Genomic DNA, 24032 nt, shown 5'->3' with positions numbered 1-24032 from the left:
TTTCCAAAAAGAAAAAAAATAGGAGAGCATTTTATGGAGCTGAATTTAGTTTCTTTATCTGGGAGTAAAATGAGATTATGAAGAGCAAACAAATGTGTTGTATGCTGATGGAAAAAAGGGCCGTGATTAGCCCCAGTCCCTTGTGTTTAACATGATGCCAGCTGACCTCATTCCTCACAGTTAAGGGTAAGCACAGTCAAACCTCCCCAGTCCTCTGGCAGCAGGGCTTAGAATCAATACTCAGCTTGAACCCATGTGTAGATTTGAAGAGGAGAAAAGACTTCTGTTTGTAGAGAGAGGAAGAAAGGAAAAATTTGCACTGGGCCTAGAAAATCAAGAAGTGGGGAACAAAGTCATGTAGCAAACAGGGAAAGCATAAGGGAAGCAGAGAAATAGGCAGAAGAGAAAGTGACTGTAGAGCAGAGAGGAATAGAAAACCAGGGGCAAAATGAAAACATAGTAAAGTTAATTGACAGTGGAATTCACTGCAGACAGCAAACTTGAGAAACTGAGAAAGACAGTATGTGTGTGGGGAGCATATGCTTTGTAACAGTCTCTGCAATTTAACCCCCATTTCAGTATGGCTTTATGCACGTGCATGAGTTCTTCAAATCTGGCAAGGATTTAATCAAATGCCTAGATCCCTGAGAAATCTAGAGGGCTTTAAACACAGATGCTGTGATGAATTTGGAGGGCTTAATATAATATTGATTTAAGGGTGCAAATATTGAGGTTTTCCTAACAAAATCCCTTTTAGCTAGATGTTGATTGAAACCTTATGAGCAGAAGGACACATTGAATACTATTGATATGCATAATGTCTCTCCTTCTGTCCTGCAAGAAGACATTTTTATGGGCTTGGAGAAATGAAGAGAGCTGATTTACCTAAACTAAAATGTGTTAAAAACACATGTGGGAGATAAAGAGCCAACTGATCTTATTTTCTTGTACTTTAAAGATCACATCAAGTGTATAGATCTGGTTGGTACCATTTACACTTACTATATGGCAGGAAGATTATATGCACCAGCTTGACCTCCTTCCTGTGCTTGTGTGAGGTTGTTCATGGCATGGAGGATACGAGAAACTCCTGCTTGTAGCATCCCTGCATACTGTTTGTAGTTAAACTTCCAAGTAGGATCTTGGCGAGCATGTGGGTCCTAGCTAAGTGTTGAATGTGGGGTGTAACCACAGATGCTCATCGGAAATACAAAGTAGCTTTACCTAAGATTATTAAAGAGAAAACAGCAGTAGGAAAACTGCATGACATAAAACACAAGGGAGGAGCTGGCTAAGTGAAAGGAAAATGTGGTTCCATGTTACAGTGTGAGACTGACTTCTTCATAGCATTTAAATTTTGGCTCACGGTTCAGTTATTTACAGCCTTGAAAGCAAAACAAAGGTCTGAGTTAAACTATAGAAATAACTCTTTATTAAGGAATACTTCTGCCTCTGAAGCATGCTAAAGTACCATGTGATAACACAAGTGGCAACTCTCCATTAGAACTGGGAGACAAAAAAATCTGAGAATGCATAGAAAGACATGGAGGATCTCAGCACATGGATGAGTCCTGAGTACTACAGCCAAAGCTTCTCTGTAATATAGTGGATAATAACAATGGATCTGCTTTCTAAATTTCAAATATGGTTCAGCAAAGCACCTTTCGCCAGTGCTTAAAGAGCCATCTGGATATATATATACACACCTAGGGAGGTAGGGGGCCTGGAGTTACAGTTCAACACTTAGATATTGATTTGCTTTCTCCAAGCTTGTATTCTAAAGTCGTATTTGTGTGCCTCCCTTTGCCAGGGACTTGGTCCTAAATAAACACAGGATTGCTTTTTCTTTGACAGTCAGGTGATTATGGACAGTGCCAAGCTAAGGCTCTCTCCGTGGCTCCCTTACATGAACCACCTGGGCCAGCTAGCAAAGGCAGGATCCCAGTCTCTTTTCCCACCAGTGCCTTTCCTCTCAGTTAAATTTGTATGGCTTGTGGGAGATTTTTGTGTCCTTTTTTAAGGAAACATTGTCGGCTTTTTTTTTATATTACTTCTTGACCTTGCAGATGGGACAGAGGGGTCGATACTGGGATGCCAGTTGTATCAGTCAGAAAAGTTGGACTTGAAAAGGCTCCTAGGGCTGGTTGGGCACCTGTCACAAACAATCACCTTCTAACCATCCAGAGCTTCCCAGCTCTTCTGTGCTGGAACAGTCTTCATGGCCAACTAACAGGTCCTCAGCTTCCAGCAACCACGCCATGCTGCTGCTTTTTCTGCTCCTTTTTGGGGGTGCCATAGAAAATTAATCCAAACATACTTCTCCTTCAACTCTCAGCAGCATCAATATTTTCTTCTCAGATGAGCTGCTTTCATGGATCTCCTGTGAGACACTTCCCTAATTCAAAGCTTTTTGGCTGTTTCTCAGTTCAAGACACTAATTGTGCTTGAGATGAAAAACAAGCACATTTGGCAGTGCTAAATGAAACTAACATTAGTATGTGCTTCTAGTGAGACATTTTGGCGTGGGACATACACAAAAGTTAAATTATCACAATGATAAACACTGCAATAAGAAAAAAGATTTATTTCTTGTGTTTGTCTTAAAGACAAGTGCTATTTAATATTTTTTTCCTCTACACTTTGTTTTGACAATGTTTCTCACATACCTTTAATTTTCAAAACATAATTCTTTCAGCAATCCTAGACCTAGTCTGGAAAACATTTTGTTCTGATTATACTGGAAACAGAACATGTGAAGTATCACCAAACCACTCACTGTGAAAGCATCACTCAGAAAACCATGTGTGTCTTACTCTTTTTTTTTGGAGACTATTAATGGAAGGCTTAGCTGAATTTATCTACAGTTGTTCTTCTTGCTGTAAGTGATAGCAATAATTTAAATTTAAAAAATAAATGCAAATATCTCTAATGTCACCCTATGCAGTAAATATTTGCTTCATTTTTGCTCCCCAACACTGTGTCACTGTACCCTCATACACAGCATGGATGTCTTAAATCAGATGAAAGTTCCAGTACTGGACATTGTTCCAGTAACAACCTCCATGTGAATGGCTCAAATATACTCAAAGAGACCCTCCTGGTGAGAGGTAACTGGAGCTGAATTCTGCAGCACACCTTTTCCCTTTGAGACATCCTACACAAAGAGTTACCTGACACATTTCTCAATAAAAAACCTCAGCAAAATAACAGTGATTTGGAATTCTGTTCTGAAAGTTTACTATTCAAGAACAACTTTGAGGCTGCCCTGTGATCACCAGGCTGATTAAAAATGCTAATCAGAAGCTTGTATGATTAGGAGATTAGTAGTGTCTGAACTTTGATCTGCCTCATTTGTGTACACAGGAAAGGGAGAGACACACACCATCACTGAGAACTGCTTTCATGTAGCAGACTTCTGTAAGGAATTCACAAAGGCACTCCTCACTGTTTGGGTTCTTGTTTCTTGCTTTCAGTGGTTCACAGGGAAGGCCATGGGGTTTCTATAGTCACTAACTGTTAACTTTAAACCAAACAACTTTGTAACAGCCAAGAAAAGGAAAAAGCTCTATGCCAAAACAGGCAATATTATATCAGCATTCCTGTTACTAACCATGTGCTTTGTTTGATCCACATGATGTTCATAGGATCCGACAGAATTAATGAAAATCCCTCACATGTGAAACTCAGGACCTCTAACAATGGTAAACAACACATTGACACAAATATGGAGTATCTGTGAATGACAGCCTCAACTGCAGACACAACTCCAGATACAAATTTAGCTCAGTTGTGGCAAACTTGTCATTGCATGTAAGTACAGTATCAGTATTTAATAGTTAATATCAGTACCTTTTCAGATCAGGGGTGCCAAGGCTTTGAAAATGTCTTCAGTGTAAAGAACAAATAAGTAAATAAACAAACACAGTAACATCACAAGCAACTTTCATCAGTTGTAGAAAGAGACCCAGCCATTAGAACAGCCTCTTTGAAGCCCTTATAAGTGAAGAATGGTCAGACATTGGAACAAGCTGCCCTGGGAAGTGGTGAAATCACATGAGAAACTGACATGTGACAAATCCTGGAAGTGTTCAAAAAATGTGGAGATGTGGCACCTGGGTACATGGTTGAGTGGTGAATGTGTCATTGCTGGGTTAATGGTTAGAACTGATGATCTTACAGGCCTTTTACAACCTCAATGATTCTATTATTCTAAGCAGATTATAAATTTATTTTATTAAAAACCGAATAAATCTCTGCAATCTCCTCCAGTGTCACCATCCTTCTATTGCTAGATAAAATCTTCATACAGAAAACCACAGTCTTGTCAGCTCTGCAACTCTCATTAAACGCACAAAAAGGGCATGGCAGACTAATATTTGCATTGCCACTTTGAGTGGATGGGCAGGCTTTAGTCCCAGAAAAGAGGTGATGGAAAGCCATGTGAAGAATTAGCTCCCATCTATTACAACAGCTGACAGGTTATAAAGTAGCATCTCTACTGACATGGCCAACCAACACCTTCACTGGAGCTTAAAGATCTTCAATGAAAAAACCAAGTCCACTATAAATAAAGGTGCTGATCTAAAGACCTTCTGTTGCCTTTATCCAGCTTCCATTGCCTCCGTGTCTAATTAGCCTGTAAATTCTTTTGGTCAGGGGTAGCTTTCACTGTTCTGGGTTCAACTTTGAGATTTCCTATCTGGCCATGGAGAGAAATCAAGAGACATAACCTGATTTACAATCTTCTCTATTACCTTTTTGTGCAGTAGGCAAGAGCTCTCACAGTTACCATTTCTCTCTCAGCAGCTATAAAGGGAATGAAAGAGAGGAGACTGGAGCGTGTCTCAGTGCCATTCTTCTGACATGTTTTCCTGCTTTAATGTTAATCAGAAAGTCAAAAGCCCACAAGAGCCTAGGTGCCCATGGAGCTTGGGCAGCTAAGAAACACAAGTTTCTGTAGCTACATTCATGTAAAGAAGCAACAACACCAACGCCACTGCTCCTTTTTGGCTCTCCAGCTTGAGAGAGCCAAAGAGTGCAATTGTCTCAATGCCTTTTGCACTTGAGACAATTGGCAGTCTTCAGCATGAACCCGGAGCAGTTTCATGTACAGTGTGTACCACAGCATCCTGAGCATTGTGCTTCTGCATCTTACTGTAGTGGATAGAATTCACAAGCAAAACTGGAAAACACATTTGAACGATGGGAAAACAGAGAATTGGTGATATTTTATTTGTGATTATTTCTTTACGTGGATATTTGTTTACGTGGATATTTGTATTATAATTATAGAGCCATGACAAACAATGCCAGATATGTGTTGCATGTTCTGAAGAATATAGACAATGATCCAGAGGGAACCACCTGAAAGGCCTTCTGTCGTAAACCCAATGCTGTATCAAAAGAAGATCAGATGAGTTAATCCCGGTTTGTCTACATGTGCTTTCACATGCGTTTCTGGGAGGATACAGAACTGATGCATGCGCTGTAGGAGGAAGTTCCCACGACTCGCTGGCTGACAGTAACCACTTAATTAATGTAAACATAAAATTTTAGTTAAAAGAAATAAATGAAATCTCGGTGGCACAGCCTAGAACTAACCACCATTCCACAAAATGGGTCATTAATTTGCCATCCCAGGCACCCCGCGTTGGTTGCAGCGCAAACTGCGCGCAGAAGCGCCATTCTCCCCATGGAGCCCATCTGAAAGGCATCTCCTGAGACAGGTGGAGAGCCCCGAACCGCCGGTGCCCCTCGGCAGCCCCGGGGCGCTGCAGCCCCTCAGGACACCCGGCCCGGCCCCGGCTAGGCGGCACCTACCGCTGCCCTCCGCGCACCGCCGCCGAGAGCCGGGCATTCCTGCGCCGTGCGGGGAAAAGGATTAATTTCAACACTTAATGCCTTCCCCCCGGGCCGGCGGCGGGGGAGGGCACACGCGCGTTGCCATGGGTGCCGGAGGAGCACCCAGAAAGTTGCGGGAGAGGGGCGGGGAGAAGGGGCCGAGCCGCCCGCCGGGGCTGAGTGCCCGCCCGGCGCCGCGCTCAGAGCCCGCTGGCAGCTGCTGTCACCGCGGCGGCTGAGTCGCCCACCTGCCGCCTACGGCTGGCGGCGGGGGAGGGAGGGAGGAAAGGGATAAACTTCAAACTTGGCCGGGCGGGCAGGGAGCCGCATGGATGTGTCCGTGCCTCGGCGCTGAGTCGCAGCCCGCGGCGCGCTGTGGGGCGGCCGCTGCCCGAGGAGCGCGGGGCGCCGCCGCGCCGCTTCCTCCGCCGCCGGCCATGGGGCGCGGGGCTCGGTCCGGCCCCTGAGCGCGGCGCCTCCCCCCCGCTCCGGGCTGCTGCCGCTGCCGCCTCCCCGCCCGCCGCCACCTGCCTCTGCCTCCGCTGCGCCGCTGCCGACCTGAGGCCCTGGGCATCGGCTTATCTTCGCGCTGCAGCCCGACCGAAATGGAGCCGTCCGCGGGAAGCCGCCGGGAGTGAGCCCCGCTTCCCCACCGACCCACTGGCCGCCCCCTCGGCGCCCGCGCTCGCTCCGATGGAGCTGGAGGAGACGCCGCTCGCCCCTCCGAAGACCATGCTGCTTATGCTGAGGAAAGTTCGCAGGAGGCGGGAGATGCTGCTGCAGCAGCTGGGCTTCATCTGCGCCATCCTCTTCTTCGCCTGGTGCATGTCCAGCCTGCTCTCCAGAGCGGGTGAGTGGCGGCGGCGGCGGCGGGACCGGCGCACCCCGGCAGGGCCAGGCGGGCGGCCCGGGGGCTGCAGCCGCCCCGGGGCTGCCGGGGCTCGGCGGGGTCAGGCGGCGGTGGCTGTTCCCGCTTGGGGGCTCCCAGTGGAAATGCCCCGGCGAGCGGGCAGGCAGGGGAGCAGCGCGGGTTCCTCCGGAGAAAGCCCCGCGCCGGGAGGATGCGCGGCCGCCGCCCGGGTGAGGGGGAAGCTGCGGCGCTGGCCGCTGCTCGTCCGGGGCTCCCCGGTGCCGCGCCCCTCGGCTCGGGCACTGCCCGGGCATCACGGGGCAGCGCTGTGCCTGCGAGCGGCCCTGCAGGAGTTTCCCCCCTGCCGCTGCATCAGAGTGGAGTTCTCTCCAGCCGCCTGTGGTTCCCTCTGCAACTTCGGGCTGCCTTTGGTTTTGTCTTCAGGTTGTAAACCTCCATCATCAGCTATAGCTGCTTCTTTTCTCAATCTCACACACACCCCCAACACCTGTTTCCCCGTTACGGTATAGATTTGACAGAAAATTCTGCATTTTAGGCTGGGAATGGTGCTAATCGTAGGTTTTATAGAGAGAGTGTTGTAACAGTCTTTTGCATCATTTGTGCATGTGCTGTATTGGTAAACTGATGCATTTATGATTAACCGTATCATTCCCATTTGCTCCTCTGCCTGCTGGCACGGTTTGGGCTGTAAGTATGCAGCTTCAGGCCCTCATTCTCTAATATGCTTTGCATCCCTCAAATACAAAGTGTAAGGTTGCTGGGACAGCACTTGGGTCTCTAGGTAGGGCTGCCAAAGTCCTCGAAGATTTAAGAATAAAATGGACTAAGCCCATCACTGAGCATCTACATTTAATATAAGAAACTCAGGTTTCAGCACAGTTAGGATGGGTCATCTGCTGAAATTAAAGCTGAAGTTCAAGTGTGTGCTTTAGGGAAGAAAAATCTACTGGAACTTGTCATAGTTTGTAATGCTCTTGTGCTCAAATTATTGCCTGGCTTGTTTGAGCTGTATCTAGGATGGCAACAAGCCATCCATATAAGAATTCGGTGTCTTAGACCATATTAGCATATTGCTCATTTTAAAACTTTCAACTTGGAAACAAGTAATGGGGGTATGAATATGTTTGCATAGCTTGAGGGATGTTTTTTGTTGCAGTTGTTGTTTTCCACAACTTTTTTAGGTTTTCATGAAAAATGTCATGACTAATGAAAGTTTTTAATCTCCTGGGTTATCAACTAAATCCATCATAACCTAATTTTTGATAGTATGCTGTATCAGGTAGGGTTTTTTTTTCAGCTGGCTAATTTACAGTACATATTATCCATAAACACTGACCATCTGTTGTCTATGTTTCTTATAATTGTGGCTCAGAATATTTAATTCTGGAAAAACTAACTTCCGAACTAGATTTCATTTTTTCAGGAGTCACTAAGAAAACACAGGCATTACATGATGACAGTATAAACTAAAATTGGCCAAGGAAGAATTTTTGTTATTACAATATGTTCATTTGAAATGGATAAGATTGAGGCGGAAGTGGTTTAATTAAGGGGTTCTATTCTTTCTTTGGTTATTATAATTGCATATGGCACATGATCTCCTAAGTGCTCCTGTACTCACTCTAACAGGTTCTGTTGAGAATGCTTCTGGAACATGCATTATGGTAAAAGCTCCATTGATTCCTAAAAAAGTTTTTATTTTTTAAAAGTCTTATGAGAATTCACTGTGATTTCCATTCTCTTTGACGAATTAGGAATGGTTTGATATTATTAAGCATAGCCAAGACTGAAAAGTTCAGAATAAACTAAAATGTAACTGGAACATATCCATATGCATTTTTATTTTTTCATGAAAGCAGTAATGTAATATGTGCACGTACAGATGACTAAATGGAAGTGTGATTTTTGCTCATGTCAGCATAGCTGGGCTGGTTTCATCTATAGGAGCTGCAAGTGTTGACTTTCACAGGTACAGGCTTCAGCATTTGCTTGCTGCAGAATATTTTCCTGCTGTGGGTCACAGCCAAGTGTTCTGGTAGCTCTGATAGCCAGAACATGCCAACAGCTCTGATATGGCACCCAGCTGCACCCTTTGGAGCTAGGAGCACATGTCAGTTGGCATGTGCTCCAGTCACACCTTGGATTTGCCCCATTTGCATTCTGATGGTCTGTCCATGCTCCTTGTTTGTGGCACCTGTAGTCCTGCTGGAATGGTGCAGGAAAAAATTGATGCTAGTGGGCATAATGTCTTTTTATTTAATATAGGCCAAGAATCAGCTGTTGCAGACAGAAGCATTATATCAGGAATATGGAGGAATAGAAGGTTGATGGCATCACCTAACGGGACGCATGAAGAGAAGAACTGTACAGAGCCAGGTAAGATGGGAAGACATTGCAGTGTCCTATAAGCTCTGGAGATGTATTGGGTAGTTTTGTCATGACCAAGCTGTGGTGATGTGTAAACATCAGTGTTAAACTTAAAAAACCCCAACAAATCAGGACTGTTCTATGTAGAAATGGGGTTTATTGTGTTACATAATGACATGATTTTATGTATCAAATGCAAAAGGTAATGTTCAGATAAAGGCATGTTTAGGGTCATTGTGAGACTAGTGTGCCCACAATTCAATTTCTGCAGCTTTGTTCCTTTGGTGATTATTCATTTCTGTCCAGCTGATGTATGTATTTTGCACAAGTCATTAGAGTGTGCTCCTCTTGAAACTATGGGTAGCCAAATATGCAGTGTTTTAGATGACATCTGAGCTCAGTGATTTATGTTTATTTCTGCTACACTGTTAATCGTGGTTTGCTAGTTTAGTGATAAACTGTGTATTCAGAGTAGGAATTTATGTTGTGTGGAGGGAGTTGATGAGGTAAGTAATATGGAAACCCTGGAATCCATTTTACTTCAGGATGTCTGTCTTGGCCAAGCAAAGAGAATTGATTGAGGGCAGGAATGGATGATGCATTTTAGTATCAGTGTTAGTCCACAATGCTTTCATCTTCCCATCTGTCTTTCCAGTGTGTATTTCCTTTCTCTCTCTCCTTGCCTCTCTGTGGTTTATGGTGTGTGGGAGATGAGACATTTTGCCAATGGCACTAGCCAAGTTAATTTAAAGTTCAGATTTTTTTTTTTTTTAATGTGACTCTAATAAACTCTGTGGTGGCAATGGAGTGTGCTCCTTCTCGCCAGCACGAGTTCTGGGATGCTGTCAGCCCCAGGCACTAGGAGAGTTTGGAGCAGTGTTCCTGCCCTCTCTCACATGTTTGTTGTGATAATGAGGTGCCAGTTCTATAGACTGAGGGTCACTAGTGAGCTTATACACTCCTGAGAGAGGAATGGAAGAGGACAGCTCAAAGTGTGTGGGTCCCAAAGTTTTAACTGTATCCTCTTGATGTCCAAGGGCTTCCCCATTCTCTTGTTAAGAACTTTGTGGGTCAGTTTGCCATGTTCTGCATCTGCAAAGTTATGATGATCTTGATTTGTCTGGCAAAGTTGTTAACAAACAAGAAATAATACAAAAAGGACCTTTGTATCACACATAGTGATTCTTGATGAAAAGTCAAAAATACTATTCTTTCCCACTCCTCTTTCATTTTCCTCCGTATGTGTGGATTCATCAATGTGATCATGTCTGAGCACGTACTTGTCAGCACACTTGGAGTCAAGGCAATGGAGGCCACAAAATTATAGAAGCTAGATCAGAAAGATACCTGTGAAAGTTCTGGTTGAGACTTCCATATAGCATGAAGGAGAACTTTTTCACAATTATATGATAAAACGACTGAGGCAAAAACCTGCTTGCATGTGAGTTGGAGTTCCAGAAGCAATACTGACTTCTGCACATGTTTAAAACAAATAGTTGAGCTTCCTCCATTCTTGTAAAGCCATAAGATTAGTTTAAGAACAATAGGAATAGATAAATACAGCTGGCTGATTTTGATGTGCTTTCTGAAATTCAGGTCTCTGAGGTGTACTTTTTTCTGTAACCACAAGAGATGGACACAGGGGAGGCCCAAATATGCCTCAGGATGCTGAAGTTTAAGAAAAATATCACAAGACTTGCATTAAATTAATAATTTCTAGTCACAGTAATGGTAGTAGCCTTTCTTTTAAAAAGTGTTTCTTCAGTTAGAACACAGATTTACAGATCAAATCTGTCACAGGATTGCAGTTGTAGCATTTTTAATCACTTCCTGTTATTCTGCAGTTATGTACTGCTTATCATTGTGTATCTTCTGCAGCTGAAGGGGGAATTAAGATGCTGTAGGAGTGACTAGATGTAAGCTGTAAATAAAGGGAACATCTGAAAATAGCCGAAGTTGGTGTTTGTGGTCAGGAGTGGGTCCATGAGAACCCATTATTGTCATTGCTCAGTAACAACTACTGTAGACTTAGAGTAGTGTTCTTTTTTGGCTTTGTTTTTTGTTGTTTTGTTTTTTAGTGCATGGGATGTTGACTTGCTATTTTTCTATTTATTTTTTTCATTCTTGTCTGGTAGCCAGGGATTGAGATTTGTCATGTAATGAGAAGGGAGCAATGATGGAACACCTATCAGAAAGGAGCCAGTAATAGAGCTCATCTCTGTGGGAATGTAGCTTGTGTAATCACATGGATACAGAGAGAGAAGTCCCAGGAAAGGTCAAGAGACTTGGTGGAGATTGCATAGAAGATGGGTGAGAGTGTGGATTTTCGGTTGGAATATGAATACCCGGTTTCCTGTGGGCTCCTTTATGAGATGTACTTACTCTCACCTATGTCATTTCTGTGTCTGCTCTGAGCACGAGGGGCTGTACAAGTGCATGTCTGTGTCTATGGTATATAGCAGTTTTCTTTTGTTGTGTGGATGTTTTTATGTGTGTGTTTAGGATACAAGAATTTCATAGTACCTTGAGAAATGCAGGTTCTTGCTGAGAGCCTGTTAATCCCTCGTGTTATTGCTGTACTCCCTTTTCATTAGCTTCCCACACAAGTCTTCAGCTTTACCCTCCTTTTTCCAAAGGGTTTCAATGGAGTTAATACATTTACCACTTCACTTGATTTTCTTGCTTAATGTATAAGTGGAAGAAAACCCCCTCAATTGTTAGAAAAGGCAGCTGTAGAAGTTTATAACATCGTGAGATCCCTGCACTTCACAACACTGGCAAGAAAGGCCTCACCCTTTGTAATATATTTTGGAATAAAAACTCTAAGATTCTACAAGTAATGGTAGAAGCTTGTGAGAGCTGCTATCTTCTAGAAGCTCACATAGTCTACACTGTTTTAGGTTAGTCTCATTGCTGAAGTAGATAATTTTGTATTGTGTTCTTCTGCAAAGATTGATAATGTTGCTGGGGCATTGTATCGGAAGAGGAAAAATGCTAAAGTCTCAACAATGCTGCTTTAAAAAAGAACCAGAGGAGTCTGAAAGAGGACAAGAAAATACATGTATGTGCGTGTATGTGACTGGAGAGGAAAAGTTGGGGTTTTAAATCAGAGGAATGATAATCATGAACATCTTAAGAGGTGTTTCACGTTTTTTCTGATAGTAGTATTTTGCAGTCATGAAGAATTATAGATTGTCTCTGTCCCATAGCAGCAAAGGAGCTGTAGGTCAGCTGCAGGAAGGAGGTGGAGCCTCCTTGGGAGCACCAAGCCAACCTTGGTTCTAGTCTGGACGGAAACCAAATCCTCACCACAGTTAACGTGTTCTGTAGCATTTTTCTATTAAAGATCATGCCTGGCTTTAAACTTCCCCATTGTTGAAAGCTTCTCTGCTTTGGTAAGATACTGGTCTTTATATTGTCCTGGAGGCTAGAGGGCTTATAGATTGTATGTAGAAGGCTCTGGACTTCGGAAATTTCATGAGAGCCTGGGATTTTTGAAATATAAATTGTAAATTTATTTGGTATTGAGTAACTCTCTGGATGGCTTCCTCTTGGAAGGAAACCAAGCTACCTTTTCCTCATGGCTCTGGGTAGATTTCTGTGGGAGGAGGAGTTGACCTGACCCTCACTTGAAGCAGAGGGATCAGAAAAGAGGAGTAGTTGTTTCCAGCATCTTAACAGACCTCATTAGTTTGCAGCTGATTTTTTTGCCGTATCCAAGCTCTCACTTCCATCTGCCATCAGCTTGCTAGCTTGCAGTGCCATCTGCCCAGAAAGTCTGATTTGTAGCTTCTCTGCTCCAATGGCTTGCCTCTTGTTTCAGAATGTTCCCATGACTCCGTGTCCTCCAGAACGCCAAGTAACGTTTCCAGGGCACATACAGGGTGGGGTGACTGGGTGTCATGATGTTTCTTACCACGTGCCTCCACTGGGGCATGTCAGGCTGCTAAAAAACTGATCCAGACTCTTTGCTCTTGTGAATATTTTCAAGTAATCCCTGTATATGGGTAGAATTTTTTTTCCTGTGATTTAGAAATGGGAATATATTTCCATTGTCTTCTGACACTAGTTAGGGAGTGGCCTTGAAACAGAAAGGCAGTAGGGTTTTCTTGCCTGTGGTTTGTCAACCATGTTTGTGAGCTACAGTGATTTTAAGTAGTTGGCAGTTTGGTTCAAATGTGCTCCTTCTATTGCTGTTAGTGGGTAAAGATGAATTGTGAACTGGGGAAAAGACATGGATAGCATTTCTTCCTGAGCCATGCTGCATTTTAGTTTAGCATTAAAATGCACGTTGTAGCAATGCTTTGTGTATCTGCAGTGAGAGAGAAAGAATCAGTTCTCTACAGTAAAGTGTGTTTCCCAGTAGCATGTGTGTGAGTTCTGAGTCAGGATCAAAGTCATTAAGTCTGTGTATATTTTACACAGTTAGTTATAACCTTGGGGACTCATGTAAGATGTCATGCATTGTAGAGAACTGTAGAAGTCTTAGACAGTTTTGTTAGCGTACCATAGAGAGAGCAAGGGCCTGTTATTTTTTTCTACAAAAATCAATGATGACTGGAGAAGACAGGACTGATTCTTCTAAGCAATTTTCCAAAGGGGCAGAAAACATTATTTCTTGTACACTTGTGGTAAAGACACTATAGGAACTATTGATTTCCATAAGTTGTATTTAACAAACACAGAGCTTATAAGTGCATAATTCTTAGCATGCTGGATTGATGTATTCTTTTTTTCCTTAATCTGTAAAATCATAGAGTAATAAAGGCTGGTGGAATATATAATTTTGTGCTGATGTAAAGTTTCTTTAAATGATGTGATAATATGTATTTCTTTTAAACAATGAGCTCATGATCTTCCCTAGATCAAACTTCCATTTTGTAGCAGGGATGAATGCCTCAGACCACCACTTTTAAGGATGTGGTATTAATAATCTTATTGTAAACCTTATTTTCATGAAAAGCCTGAATTGGTAAGCTCAGCATGACCTGCATGTGCTCTTACCATGCATTCATACAATATCTAGCACAGAAAGACCGTGGTCTCATTGAGATTGAGACATGGTCTCATGTCTCTCATTGAGAGACAATTATTGTGTTCTGTTATTTGCAAATATTTCCCACGTGCATATTAGTCAGACTTCCTCTCTGCCTTGATGCATAGAATACGTGCAACTATTGTAGTATGATAGATTTATTGATAGTGCATGCATATGGATTTAAAATATTTTGTTACTCCAGTGTGTTATGCCCTCAAAGACCAGGAAATTATCAGCCATAAACATTCTATTTTCATGTTGGTCTAAAAGGAAATGAAAATGAAGAAAGGTTTAAGAAACAATTTCTTAGTTGCTTCATACATACAGTACTCACAGAACATATATGTGCAGTGTCCTGTGAATGTGTATTTATTTATGTAAATAAATAAATTAGTTGAAAGACTTACTAATTAGCTGGCACGTAGCTTATTTCTGTAGCTGCTTGTCATGTGCTGGTGGGGTTTTATTTGTTTTGGGTCTGCTTTGGGTTATTCCCCCTCACACAGCAATTCCAGACTCCCTCTTGTCCCTGTAGATGCTGAGTGGTAAACTTTATTGATTGTGATCTCATTTGTATGGCTTCTGATTCTGGGGAAAATAGTGTGACAATTTAAAACCACTTTTAGTGGGGTAGTTGATGGCAAATGACAAACATGTTATCACAAGTTTTTCTTCTGTGACAGCCAAGTCTCCTAAATCAGAATTCACACCTAGGTTGAGATTGAACTTCTAAAATCTTTGCGTGGCCTTTGGGTGTTTGAGTATTAAATGGTTATGCAGGTAGGTGTAGTTGAAGTTAGTTGGGAAAAGTGGTGGGGGTTTTCTTTGTGTTTGGTTTTTCTGGTTTGTTTGTTTATTGTTTTGTTTGTTTCTGGTTGGTTTTGTGTTTTTTTTTTTTTGGTGAACCGGTGTATGAAATGTTTTGACTAAACATAAATTTTGAAAAATAATCATCCTTCTCTCTGAGCTGTTCATTTTCTAGCAGTGTATTAAAATTGGCATCCAAAATACTAGAAAGAAATGAGACAAACGTTTCTCTGTGCTTTGACTCAACCTGCCAGCAGCATCCCCTGGAGAGCTGAGAACCGAAAACGAACTCCAGGGTAATTTATCCACTTTGCCAGGCTTAGGTGTCAAGTTTGCTAGAAGCAGTTTAACACACAGTAAATTAAGGTCTGACTAAAATGCCATGTTGAGATGTAGTAAACAAAGGCAAATAAAACATATTAAATAATATTTTCTTATGTTACTGTATATTCTTAAAGCTAGTAAAAATACTACTTAATATAATCTTTATTTGATATGACTCAGATTAATTTGCAGTTGGCTTGGGTCCAGTTGAAGCACACTATGGATAAGGACTTTTACAAGCTAAGTCTTTGCTTTGGAACCAAGAAGCAGGCCTGAAACAAAAATCCAAATTTTTAAAATATAGCCAGTTCAGAACTTAATGTAATGTTTGTGAATGCAGGTTCATACTTGAAACATCCAGGCTGAATGCTCTGGAGTGCTAGACTAAGATCTCAACTTCCCTGTATTGGCCCAGCTCTAATATTAGATATCTGGTTTGCCTATATTTCAAACCATATTACCTAGGCATTCCTCAGATATTAATGTAGCAATAGTGCAACATTTATTTTTCTGGAACTGCAGACAACTCAGGCAGAGAGCAGCTGTGTAAATTATTGGCCTGAGGTCAAAGAGGAAATACATGACAGAAACAAATACAGATACTTCAGTTTTGATTTAGGCTCCTGGAAAAATGATGTTTGGACCTCCTGAAGTTCCATCCAACCTGAGATGTTCTGTCATGTGCAAATCAAATAAATTATATTTCACTCAGGACATATTTGAAATCCTGAATTAGGTATTTCAAAATCAAAGTTATTAAGACTTAGACATGCAGCTCTCCATGGTATTGCTAACTGACTCACCTTTCCTGGGGGATAATGTGTGTGTATTTGGCTATGTTCTCTGGTGTGACTGGGGAGTTGGACCATTTTATAGATATCTGTAGGGGGATAGAATATAAGAAAATAAAGATAGTGTAAAAAGTAATCTTACCACTGAGGAGTTGCAGCTGGGCCAAATTTCAAAGATTAGGAGCAGGCCTGACTTTAACAGGCCACAGATGTAAGCAATGAGAAGAGTGATGTGAAAGCGTGGGGTGAGTGGGTGAGAAGGGAACTGGAGTCAGTGGCTGCTCGGTGAAGCAGAAAGAGGCAGTGCTCTGAGGAGCTGCCCAGCAGAAACACCAAGAAGGTTTGGAACTTTTGTGATAGGAGACAACAGTATGGAACCCCTGCAATAAGGTGACAACAGACATTTGCTCCACTTCCTACTTAGCAAATGGTGCTGTTGGTATAAAAGCTGTGTTTAAGTGTACCTGTCCATGGCAGTTTTGGTTTCTGTGTCACCTTGTATGGCAGCTGGCACTGACAGCACTGCTGTCCTGCCTCGTGTGGTGTGCAGCTGCTCCCAGAGCTGACTCTGCTGTTGTAGGAAGTGGGTTGAGAAGGCCTTGTAAATCAGCCTGTGAGCATTAATCCACGCTGCAGGGGCTGCCTAGCACAGTCTGTATGGGATTCTGGGTTGCCTGACAGATGCTAAAACGCTGGATTCATTTCTGCATCTCTGTCCGCTCGGTGTTTCATCAGTCTCAGTTGGACCACCAGCGTCCAAGGAGGATTCAGACAAAACTCAACAAGTGCAGAATTGAGCTGCAGGGAAGCAGAGTGTGAAAAGCACCTGGAGAGAGGAGATTGTCACCAGAAGCTGCAAGAGGGATAGAGAAACCTGGAGGTTGTAACTCTTTGGTAGAAAGACTGAGATTATCCTGTCAGGCATCCTGGAGTTTGAGGACAGATGAAAGAGACATGTGAATGAAGGGAGACTGAATTTGGATGGTGAACCACGGGAGAATCTTGGGAATTGCAAGGCAAAGAGGTAGGCCCTGAGAAGTAGTAAGCAGAGAAAGTGATAAAATAGAGTGAAAAATCAAAATGTAGAGAGAGGTTTGGTTTTGGTTGGGCAAGAAATTACAGTAAATTAGTTTTAAACTTTGTTCTGCTAATATTTCTGATAAGAACCTTTATAATTGTTTTTTTGTGCAATTACAAAATTTTATTATCTGTATTTAGTTCTGTATTCATTATGCCAATGACATTTTACAGAATAGATGTGGTTACCCACCCAGCAGGTTGAAAATACTGTATGAACCTGCTGACAATTCAGCTGGCATCCAGGAGGCAAGAATTTCAGGCAGTAAAGAGTGGTGGTTTTCTTTATTCTTTGCAGTTGACAGACATTGAAGACCTGCTAGTAGAAATTGTACTAAGCTTAGAAACTGAGTCAGATGAACTCCTGCTGGAGTTCTACTGGAAGTTGAAGTAGAGCAGAGCAAGCACTTCAGATGGAATGCAGGTTTCCATGTGTGTGTTGTCAGCCAATTGTTTCTTTCTGTTTCAACATGAGATTAATAGTTTAATGTTAGTAACAGGTGCTACATTAACAGTGCTGAGGGTGACACTATCTACCCATATTGAGGAACAGTGGTAAATGTGCCTTCCTGCAAGCAAGAAGAGGATAATTTAGACTTTGCCTGTTCAGTTTCCATACATGCTTGTTGGAAAATTCTCAGAGATTGCCTAAACCTGATGAATTACTTTTCCCCTGCATATGATGCATTCAGTTGTTTAGTGGGTTGAGGGCAATGTGATTTGAATCTATTGCTATTCAAAGGTATTTAAACCTTTTAATAGCAAGCTGTAAGATATTCACAGATGGTGGGAAACATTTAAGCTTCTGGAACGGTATTTTTGAATGAAATTTATGTTTAGAAGTTTAAATTGACTGAAATGTGGAGAATAGATTTATTACCCCCTCCCCCCATTTACTGTGAATCAGCTTGTGCTTTGAGTTTTGTGAGCTCCTAGAACAAACCTGACTCTCTGAGTCTCTCCAGTTGCTTGGAGCCTCAGGGAGAATGTCTGTGCTCCCTTAACTCTCCCATCAGTATAAGCACAATAGTTTACAGCAGCTGAGACTCTGCCCTACAGATTTAGATGGTGGGATGATATTTCTGGTTTAGTTCTTCCATAAGAACTTTGTCCCTTTACTTTTCATGCCTTTGTAAAGGTGCATTCTTTACTTGATTATGTAATGTGCTTTTAAACCCCTCCACAGGGTCTTTGGATGCTGTTGCCTAAAATTGTAAGGCTTTTTCTTACCTTCTGTAGCGTGTTGCCAGCCTTACTCTTCTCTGTTGCTGCTATCCTTTGTCTGCTTCCTTTACCTGCACTGATACTCTGAGATGTTTCCAGTGTCCATTTACCCGGTTTTTTTTTTGGTTATTTTTATGCAGATGCTTTCAAAGCAGAAGGTGAAAGAAACTGATCGGGAATATAATCAATCTCTCCTTTCTTGAATCTCACTTGGGGAGCCATGAGTACTGTGGTACTCTGAGAAATTGGCCTGCCAGGACTGGCTAGACAGAGAAGAAGTCAAAGCTAGCATATTAATTAGTCCTGTTTCAGTGATGTTTTGCTAGTTGAGGGTGGGAGGTCCCTGTAGAGCTACAGTGTTGTCTGTCCTTGTTATGAGATGCAGTGGTAGGCCCCAGGAGTGCCTAATGAAAATGAACAAGGAAAAGAAGACTGAAAAAAGGCAAAGTGACTTAGCCAAAGTCTGAGAAGGTCAGTAGCTAAGCTCCATTTCTCCCCCACATAATCATAAATTGTAGCCATGTTAAGTTCATTGAGCTTGGAGCTCCATGCCACCATCAGCGCTCCTTCCTGGTCAGCTCATGATTTGACTCTTTTATTGTGCTTATTAAAATGAAAGATGCAACTTTTCACAGAAAGTAAAGCATTAGAACTTCACAGCTAGATGAAACTGGTAGCTCAATGCTGCACTATAGAGCGCTTCATGTCTTCCACATAGAGGGAGAAGAGGTCTTGGAATGCATAGGTCTTCCTAGCTGCTCCATAGAAGAGGGTGAGGGCGTTTCTGGCTGACCATCTTTGGGCCAGCTGCTCTCCACAGGGAATGGAGATAACAAGTTGTGGCTCGGGGGGTTGCAGGTCTATGCCCTGGTGGTGTTTCTACCACTGGGGAATGCTTTTTGGGACCACTGTGTGAGAGAGACTGTGTAAAATGCCAACACTCTGTTGTCCTATCAGGAGTAAAATGAGGACCTCTTGCTGCTTGCAGACTGAAAGAGGAAAGAAAAAGGTCAGCAGTATTTTCTCATGTGTGAACAGACCTGTGCTTGTGCCCGACTCAAAGCTCTTTGAAAATTAATTTTTTGTATTTCATGGAGGGTAAAGGGAGGGTTTTTAGGTGAATTGACTTTTGAATGCAGAATATGTACTGCAGATTTGAAGGTAGTCAGTTAATCAATTGTGTTTTTCAATACTGTGTGTTTACTATAGTTATTTGGTTGTACAGGATTGTTTAGTAATAGCACGTGGTGAGGGAGTTCTTACTTGGAAAGACTATCTGGGATCATCTCCAGAACTGCTTTAATCTGTGGATATTTAGGGCAACTAAGTTTAGTAAGTACTACTTAGGTAATTAAAGGTTGGAGCTGGGCTGCTTTCTCTGCAAGACAGCAGACTGGTAATGGGAAATTAGTCAACTTGGTTCACTGTTACCTTCTGAACAGCACTGAGCCTGGTCACCCAACTCAGTTTATTTTTCTATTGTCTTAGAGGGGTTTGAAAGTCAAAATAGCACTATATTTCATGTGGTCTAGGAGGTAGCAAAAGCTCAAATTGCTTGGGTTGAAAGGAGTACTTACAGCTGGGAGCAGTCATAATACACATTTTGCTCTCTGGAGTCTAATTTGCTTTAAAGAAAAAAATGCAGATTGGCTAAAGAATGATTAAGTCTCTGCTAAATAACTACTTGTGAAATTCTTTTTACTCAGTGTTTCACCAGTTGCTCCTTAGATGCATGTGCAAATTGGTTTTATACCTGTAAGAAAGATGTTACTTTGAAAAAGGATTGTTGACCATATCATACAAGCTTTTCTGTGTCTTAAAAAGTACTACAGAAGTTTCTATATAAGCTCAGTGGTTTTTGAAATTGTTCAGATTTGGTGGAGTACATGAAATAATTTGCAGATCCTTTTGGTTTTGTTGGAGGCTTTCAAAATTCGATGTTTTCTCCTTCATTCTACCTGTTGCTGGATTGAATACTGCACAAATGCTACAAGCATTACTATTATTCTTGGATGGAATTACAGGTGGGATGGGAATAATAATGTATGTACTCTATGCTTCTTACACATAAAATTGTAATCTTCACAACTAAAATTCTTCCATTCAGCAACCAATTCCAAATATTTTGGTCATGCTCCATTGCTGGTTCCAGGCTGCACTCTGAATTGAGCACTGCAGTAGAGCTCTGAGGAACCTCTGAGGATGCTTCCTGCCAAGGGCTCACTCAGCTCTGTGGGTAATTCCATCCTCCAAAGGGTTTCCAGCTGTTAGAGGCTGCACATCTGATAACTTGGGAAGAGATGAGAACCTCCTGTATCCAAAGTGTAGCGGGGAAATGGCTGTGTTGGACAATACTGGCAGTGTGCCTGTCTGTGCTAAGCCTTGTGACATCTCACTGGGGTCAGACTCTAATAGGGTGAATGTCCTGATTCTGGAGTGCCTACAGACATCACCCCTAACTGAGATCTTGAGCATTGTGGTAAGAAATTAAGAAACCAGATGATCATCTGTTTTGTGTAGAAGACTAAGTTCAGCCACTAAGGACTAAGTGGAGAGAGGTTTTTTGTTTGTTTTATTTAGAGTATTTTTGTGACAAAATCTTGCATCTCATTTTGTAAGTAATAGATATTTTGTGAATTTCTTGTTATAATGGCAGTATAATTTTATTATAGTAGCTGTAGAATCAGTAGTTCTGTGCATTGGCATGAAGTGTACAGAGCTGCACAAGAACCTTATACACAGGTCTTTACTGCAAGAGATTGAGATCCAGTGTTTCAGTGTGATACGGGGACCAGAAAGTCCTCAATTCTAGCTGTGCCTGCAGCAGTGAATTTCTGTGGAACTTTACCGTATATTCCTTCACTCCAGAAAAAATCCTTTTTTTTTTTTTTATTCCCCAGGGACCGAAAATATAATTCAACACTAGCAGGGAACCTTGACCTCTATTCCTTCTACAAATATTACCTATTTAGATTGGGCTCTGAACATGGAAAGCATCTTCAAAGGAGTAAGCCTTGTTCTCCATAGAGAGTGAAGATGATATTGGATTTCCCAATGATAGATTTGCCACTACTTAGGTGCCACAATATGAATTCTGATTTAGAGTAAATGTAAATATGATGTAGCATGTTAATGAGGCACCTGTTTCTTGCCCTCAGATTATTCAGTTCATTGCTCTGATTATTTCTTTTTTCCCTCTGCAAAAATACCTTTCCTTCTTTTCTGTCTGTAAAACAGATGTTTTATATGGGAAAAGCAAATAGATTACTTGTTGTAAAGTAATGTAATCACATTGGGAGTAAAAATTCAGGAGTAAAAAATTCAAAGTTACAGTCATTATGTTTCCAAAGGCTGCATTTATATTCTGCTAGTAAATGTACTTCAATATTAAGGAAACAATAGTAATCTTTCTCTTCTTTATGCAAATGGTGTAGCATAGCCTTTGGTTTCTTGCTATTTTAGTTGCACAGTGACTTTATATACTTAATCTTGAAGAGGCATTTGGATCGTATTATTTAACAGCCATGGGTAAAAGCCTCTTGCAATTATGAGATTAACAAGAGTTACACTATGTTTTGATTCTTTCTGAAGACTGATATGTGAATACATGATTGCTTTGACTAGATACATGTTTAACTCCATTTTCTCTCTCTTTTGTTTTTTCCCCCCTATTTTTCCTTTAAGAGAAAAATTCTGTAATCTGAAAGATTTTCAAAGAATGTAAAACGCTTAAATGCCATAGGTGTTCCTTCAGATGCTGCTGTGAGTGCCAGACGCTTTACAGCTGCAGAGTAACAAAATCCAAGAACAGAAATTTGGAATTTGGCTTTCTTGGCTGTTGAGCTGTATGCTTTACAAGAGGATAATTTGATTTTTCTTTAAAACAAACTTGGGAAAGCAGTATACTTTTTCTCCCTTTTGGAAAAGCCTTCACTTTCCAATAAATGAAGTTACAAACATATAATTAAAGCTGAGAGAAGTATCCTAGTGTTGTAAGGTATTAATTGCTGGTAAGTTTATGCTAACTGTAAAATAACTCTGGCTTTTTAGAACATCATGCATCACTGTATTTATTAGTTCTAAACTATAATATTTAACTTGATAATGTTGAATAATTTTACAGGGAAAAATATCTGCTTATTCAGAGGTTTGAAAAAAGCACCAGGTTGGCTTTCATAAATCAGCACAAGCTTCTATTTCTTGATGTTGTGTAACAGCTGTTGATGTGATGCTGCAATTTAAACTTCAGAAAAAGCTGATTAGTGTAAACCTCCCACATAGCGTTGAGGACAGGCTAGAGGCAGAGCTGAAGTGAAATGACCCATGCAAACATGGTCACACTTCGGTATTCTGGGAATAGTTCAAGTTTGCAGAGTTTATCTGAATGTATGTCTGGGTTTAGATGTTTGTGTTTTACTTTAGGTGTTTGGTTATCTTTTTGTTAAGTTTATATTTTCTTGATCTACTTTTTGAAACCAAAAGTGTGGAGTGTTGGGATTGAGGTACTGACAGACACACAGCAGTAGCTGGAGGGATTTCTGCTTCAGGACAAAGCTGTCTGGAGCTGGAAGTTTGTTACAACACTCCACACTACAGTGCATTCATTTTGGTTTTAAGGGCAGGTTTTTAAGTAAGGTGGATCTAATTCAGGATTTCACTTGGCTCACTTGAGCCAATATTCAATTTAGTACAGCAATTATGCAGAACTTTAACACTGAACATGTAATTGACCTGAAGTTGTTGATCTTGTTGTGAACTGAGTCCTTTCCAATGCCTTGAGTATCCATTGGGATCATTCATGTTTCAGACAAAGCAGGGCCTTAGACTTAGGCAGAAATCAAAGGTTTTGTGTTTGTTAGGGTTTTTTCTTCTTTAGAGGAATATTTTGGTGTTGTGCTGTACCTAAGCCATTTTTCACATCAGTGGGACCCCTACAAACACAGCAAATTCAGCACTGCCTTATCCAGTGTAAAAGTTAGGATCTTGCTATTACTGCCTGTGAATATTTCCTGCATGCAGTTTCTCTGATTTACACGAGGGATGATACACTCTTCAGAAGCACTGCTACTCAAAATAGGGAATGGAGATTTTATATGTCTTTTGTCTATTATATTTACATGGTCTGTAAATCTAGTGTGGGAGCTGACCATCTAATGACCTTTAAAAATGCAGCCTTTGGAGAGATGAAGAGGGATTTGTTAGTTGGCAGATTTGTGCTAGCAGCCTTCAGGTTATTTACGGAAGTCTGGAATTTTGTGCTCTTGGATTTAAAGAATACTGTGTAATTCAGATCAAAGGCAAAGTATTAAAGTCTTAATTCCACTGGGAGAAATATCCTTGATTTTGGCATTCTCAAACATTATTCTCGATTCATGTTACTAATGTATCTTACAAAGAGAAAAAAGTTAAAGTTTACTCGTAATTTTCTGTGAAATCATTTTTCTTTCACAATAGGGCTACATAGCAGGTTTTGGAGGTTATTTGTAATTTCACATCTGATATTAAGTCAGACAATCATAATTACGGTCAGGTGTTTATATTTCCTCCGTTAATTATATAGTGAAAACATTGATATGCTCAATTTAATTGTTAAATACTGACATATCCCTGTGTCATCAGAACTGTTTGTGTATAGATAAGGAGGAGGAAGGAAGGGAACCAAGGGAAGGGACATTTCAAAACTATCCAAGTT

The 24032-nt window shown here is 41.4% G+C and overlaps 1 protein-coding gene across 2 annotated transcripts in view; it reads left to right on the top strand.

The window, feature by feature from the left end:
* The first annotated feature begins 6042 nt into the window (after nt 1–6042).
* Nucleotides 6043–24032, top strand: part of SLC24A4 (solute carrier family 24 member 4) — an 85359-nt gene continuing 67369 nt past the window's right edge. For both annotated transcript variants that reach the window (XM_064715748.1, XM_064715746.1), the window contains exons 1-2: nt 6043–6691; nt 8978–9088. In XM_064715748.1, the coding sequence (XP_064571818.1) occupies nt 6535–6691; nt 8978–9088 (268 nt within the window). In that variant the 5' untranslated portion in view covers nt 6043–6534. The remainder of the gene's footprint in view (nt 6692–8977; nt 9089–24032) is intronic.

Source organism: Zonotrichia leucophrys, chromosome 5, assembly GCF_028769735.1.
Source record: "Zonotrichia leucophrys gambelii isolate GWCS_2022_RI chromosome 5, RI_Zleu_2.0, whole genome shotgun sequence".
Classification (NCBI taxonomy): Eukaryota; Metazoa; Chordata; class Aves; order Passeriformes; family Passerellidae; genus Zonotrichia; species Zonotrichia leucophrys.
Note: the sequence above shows the minus strand (reverse complement) of the source record. Positions and strands in the feature narration are given on the sequence as shown.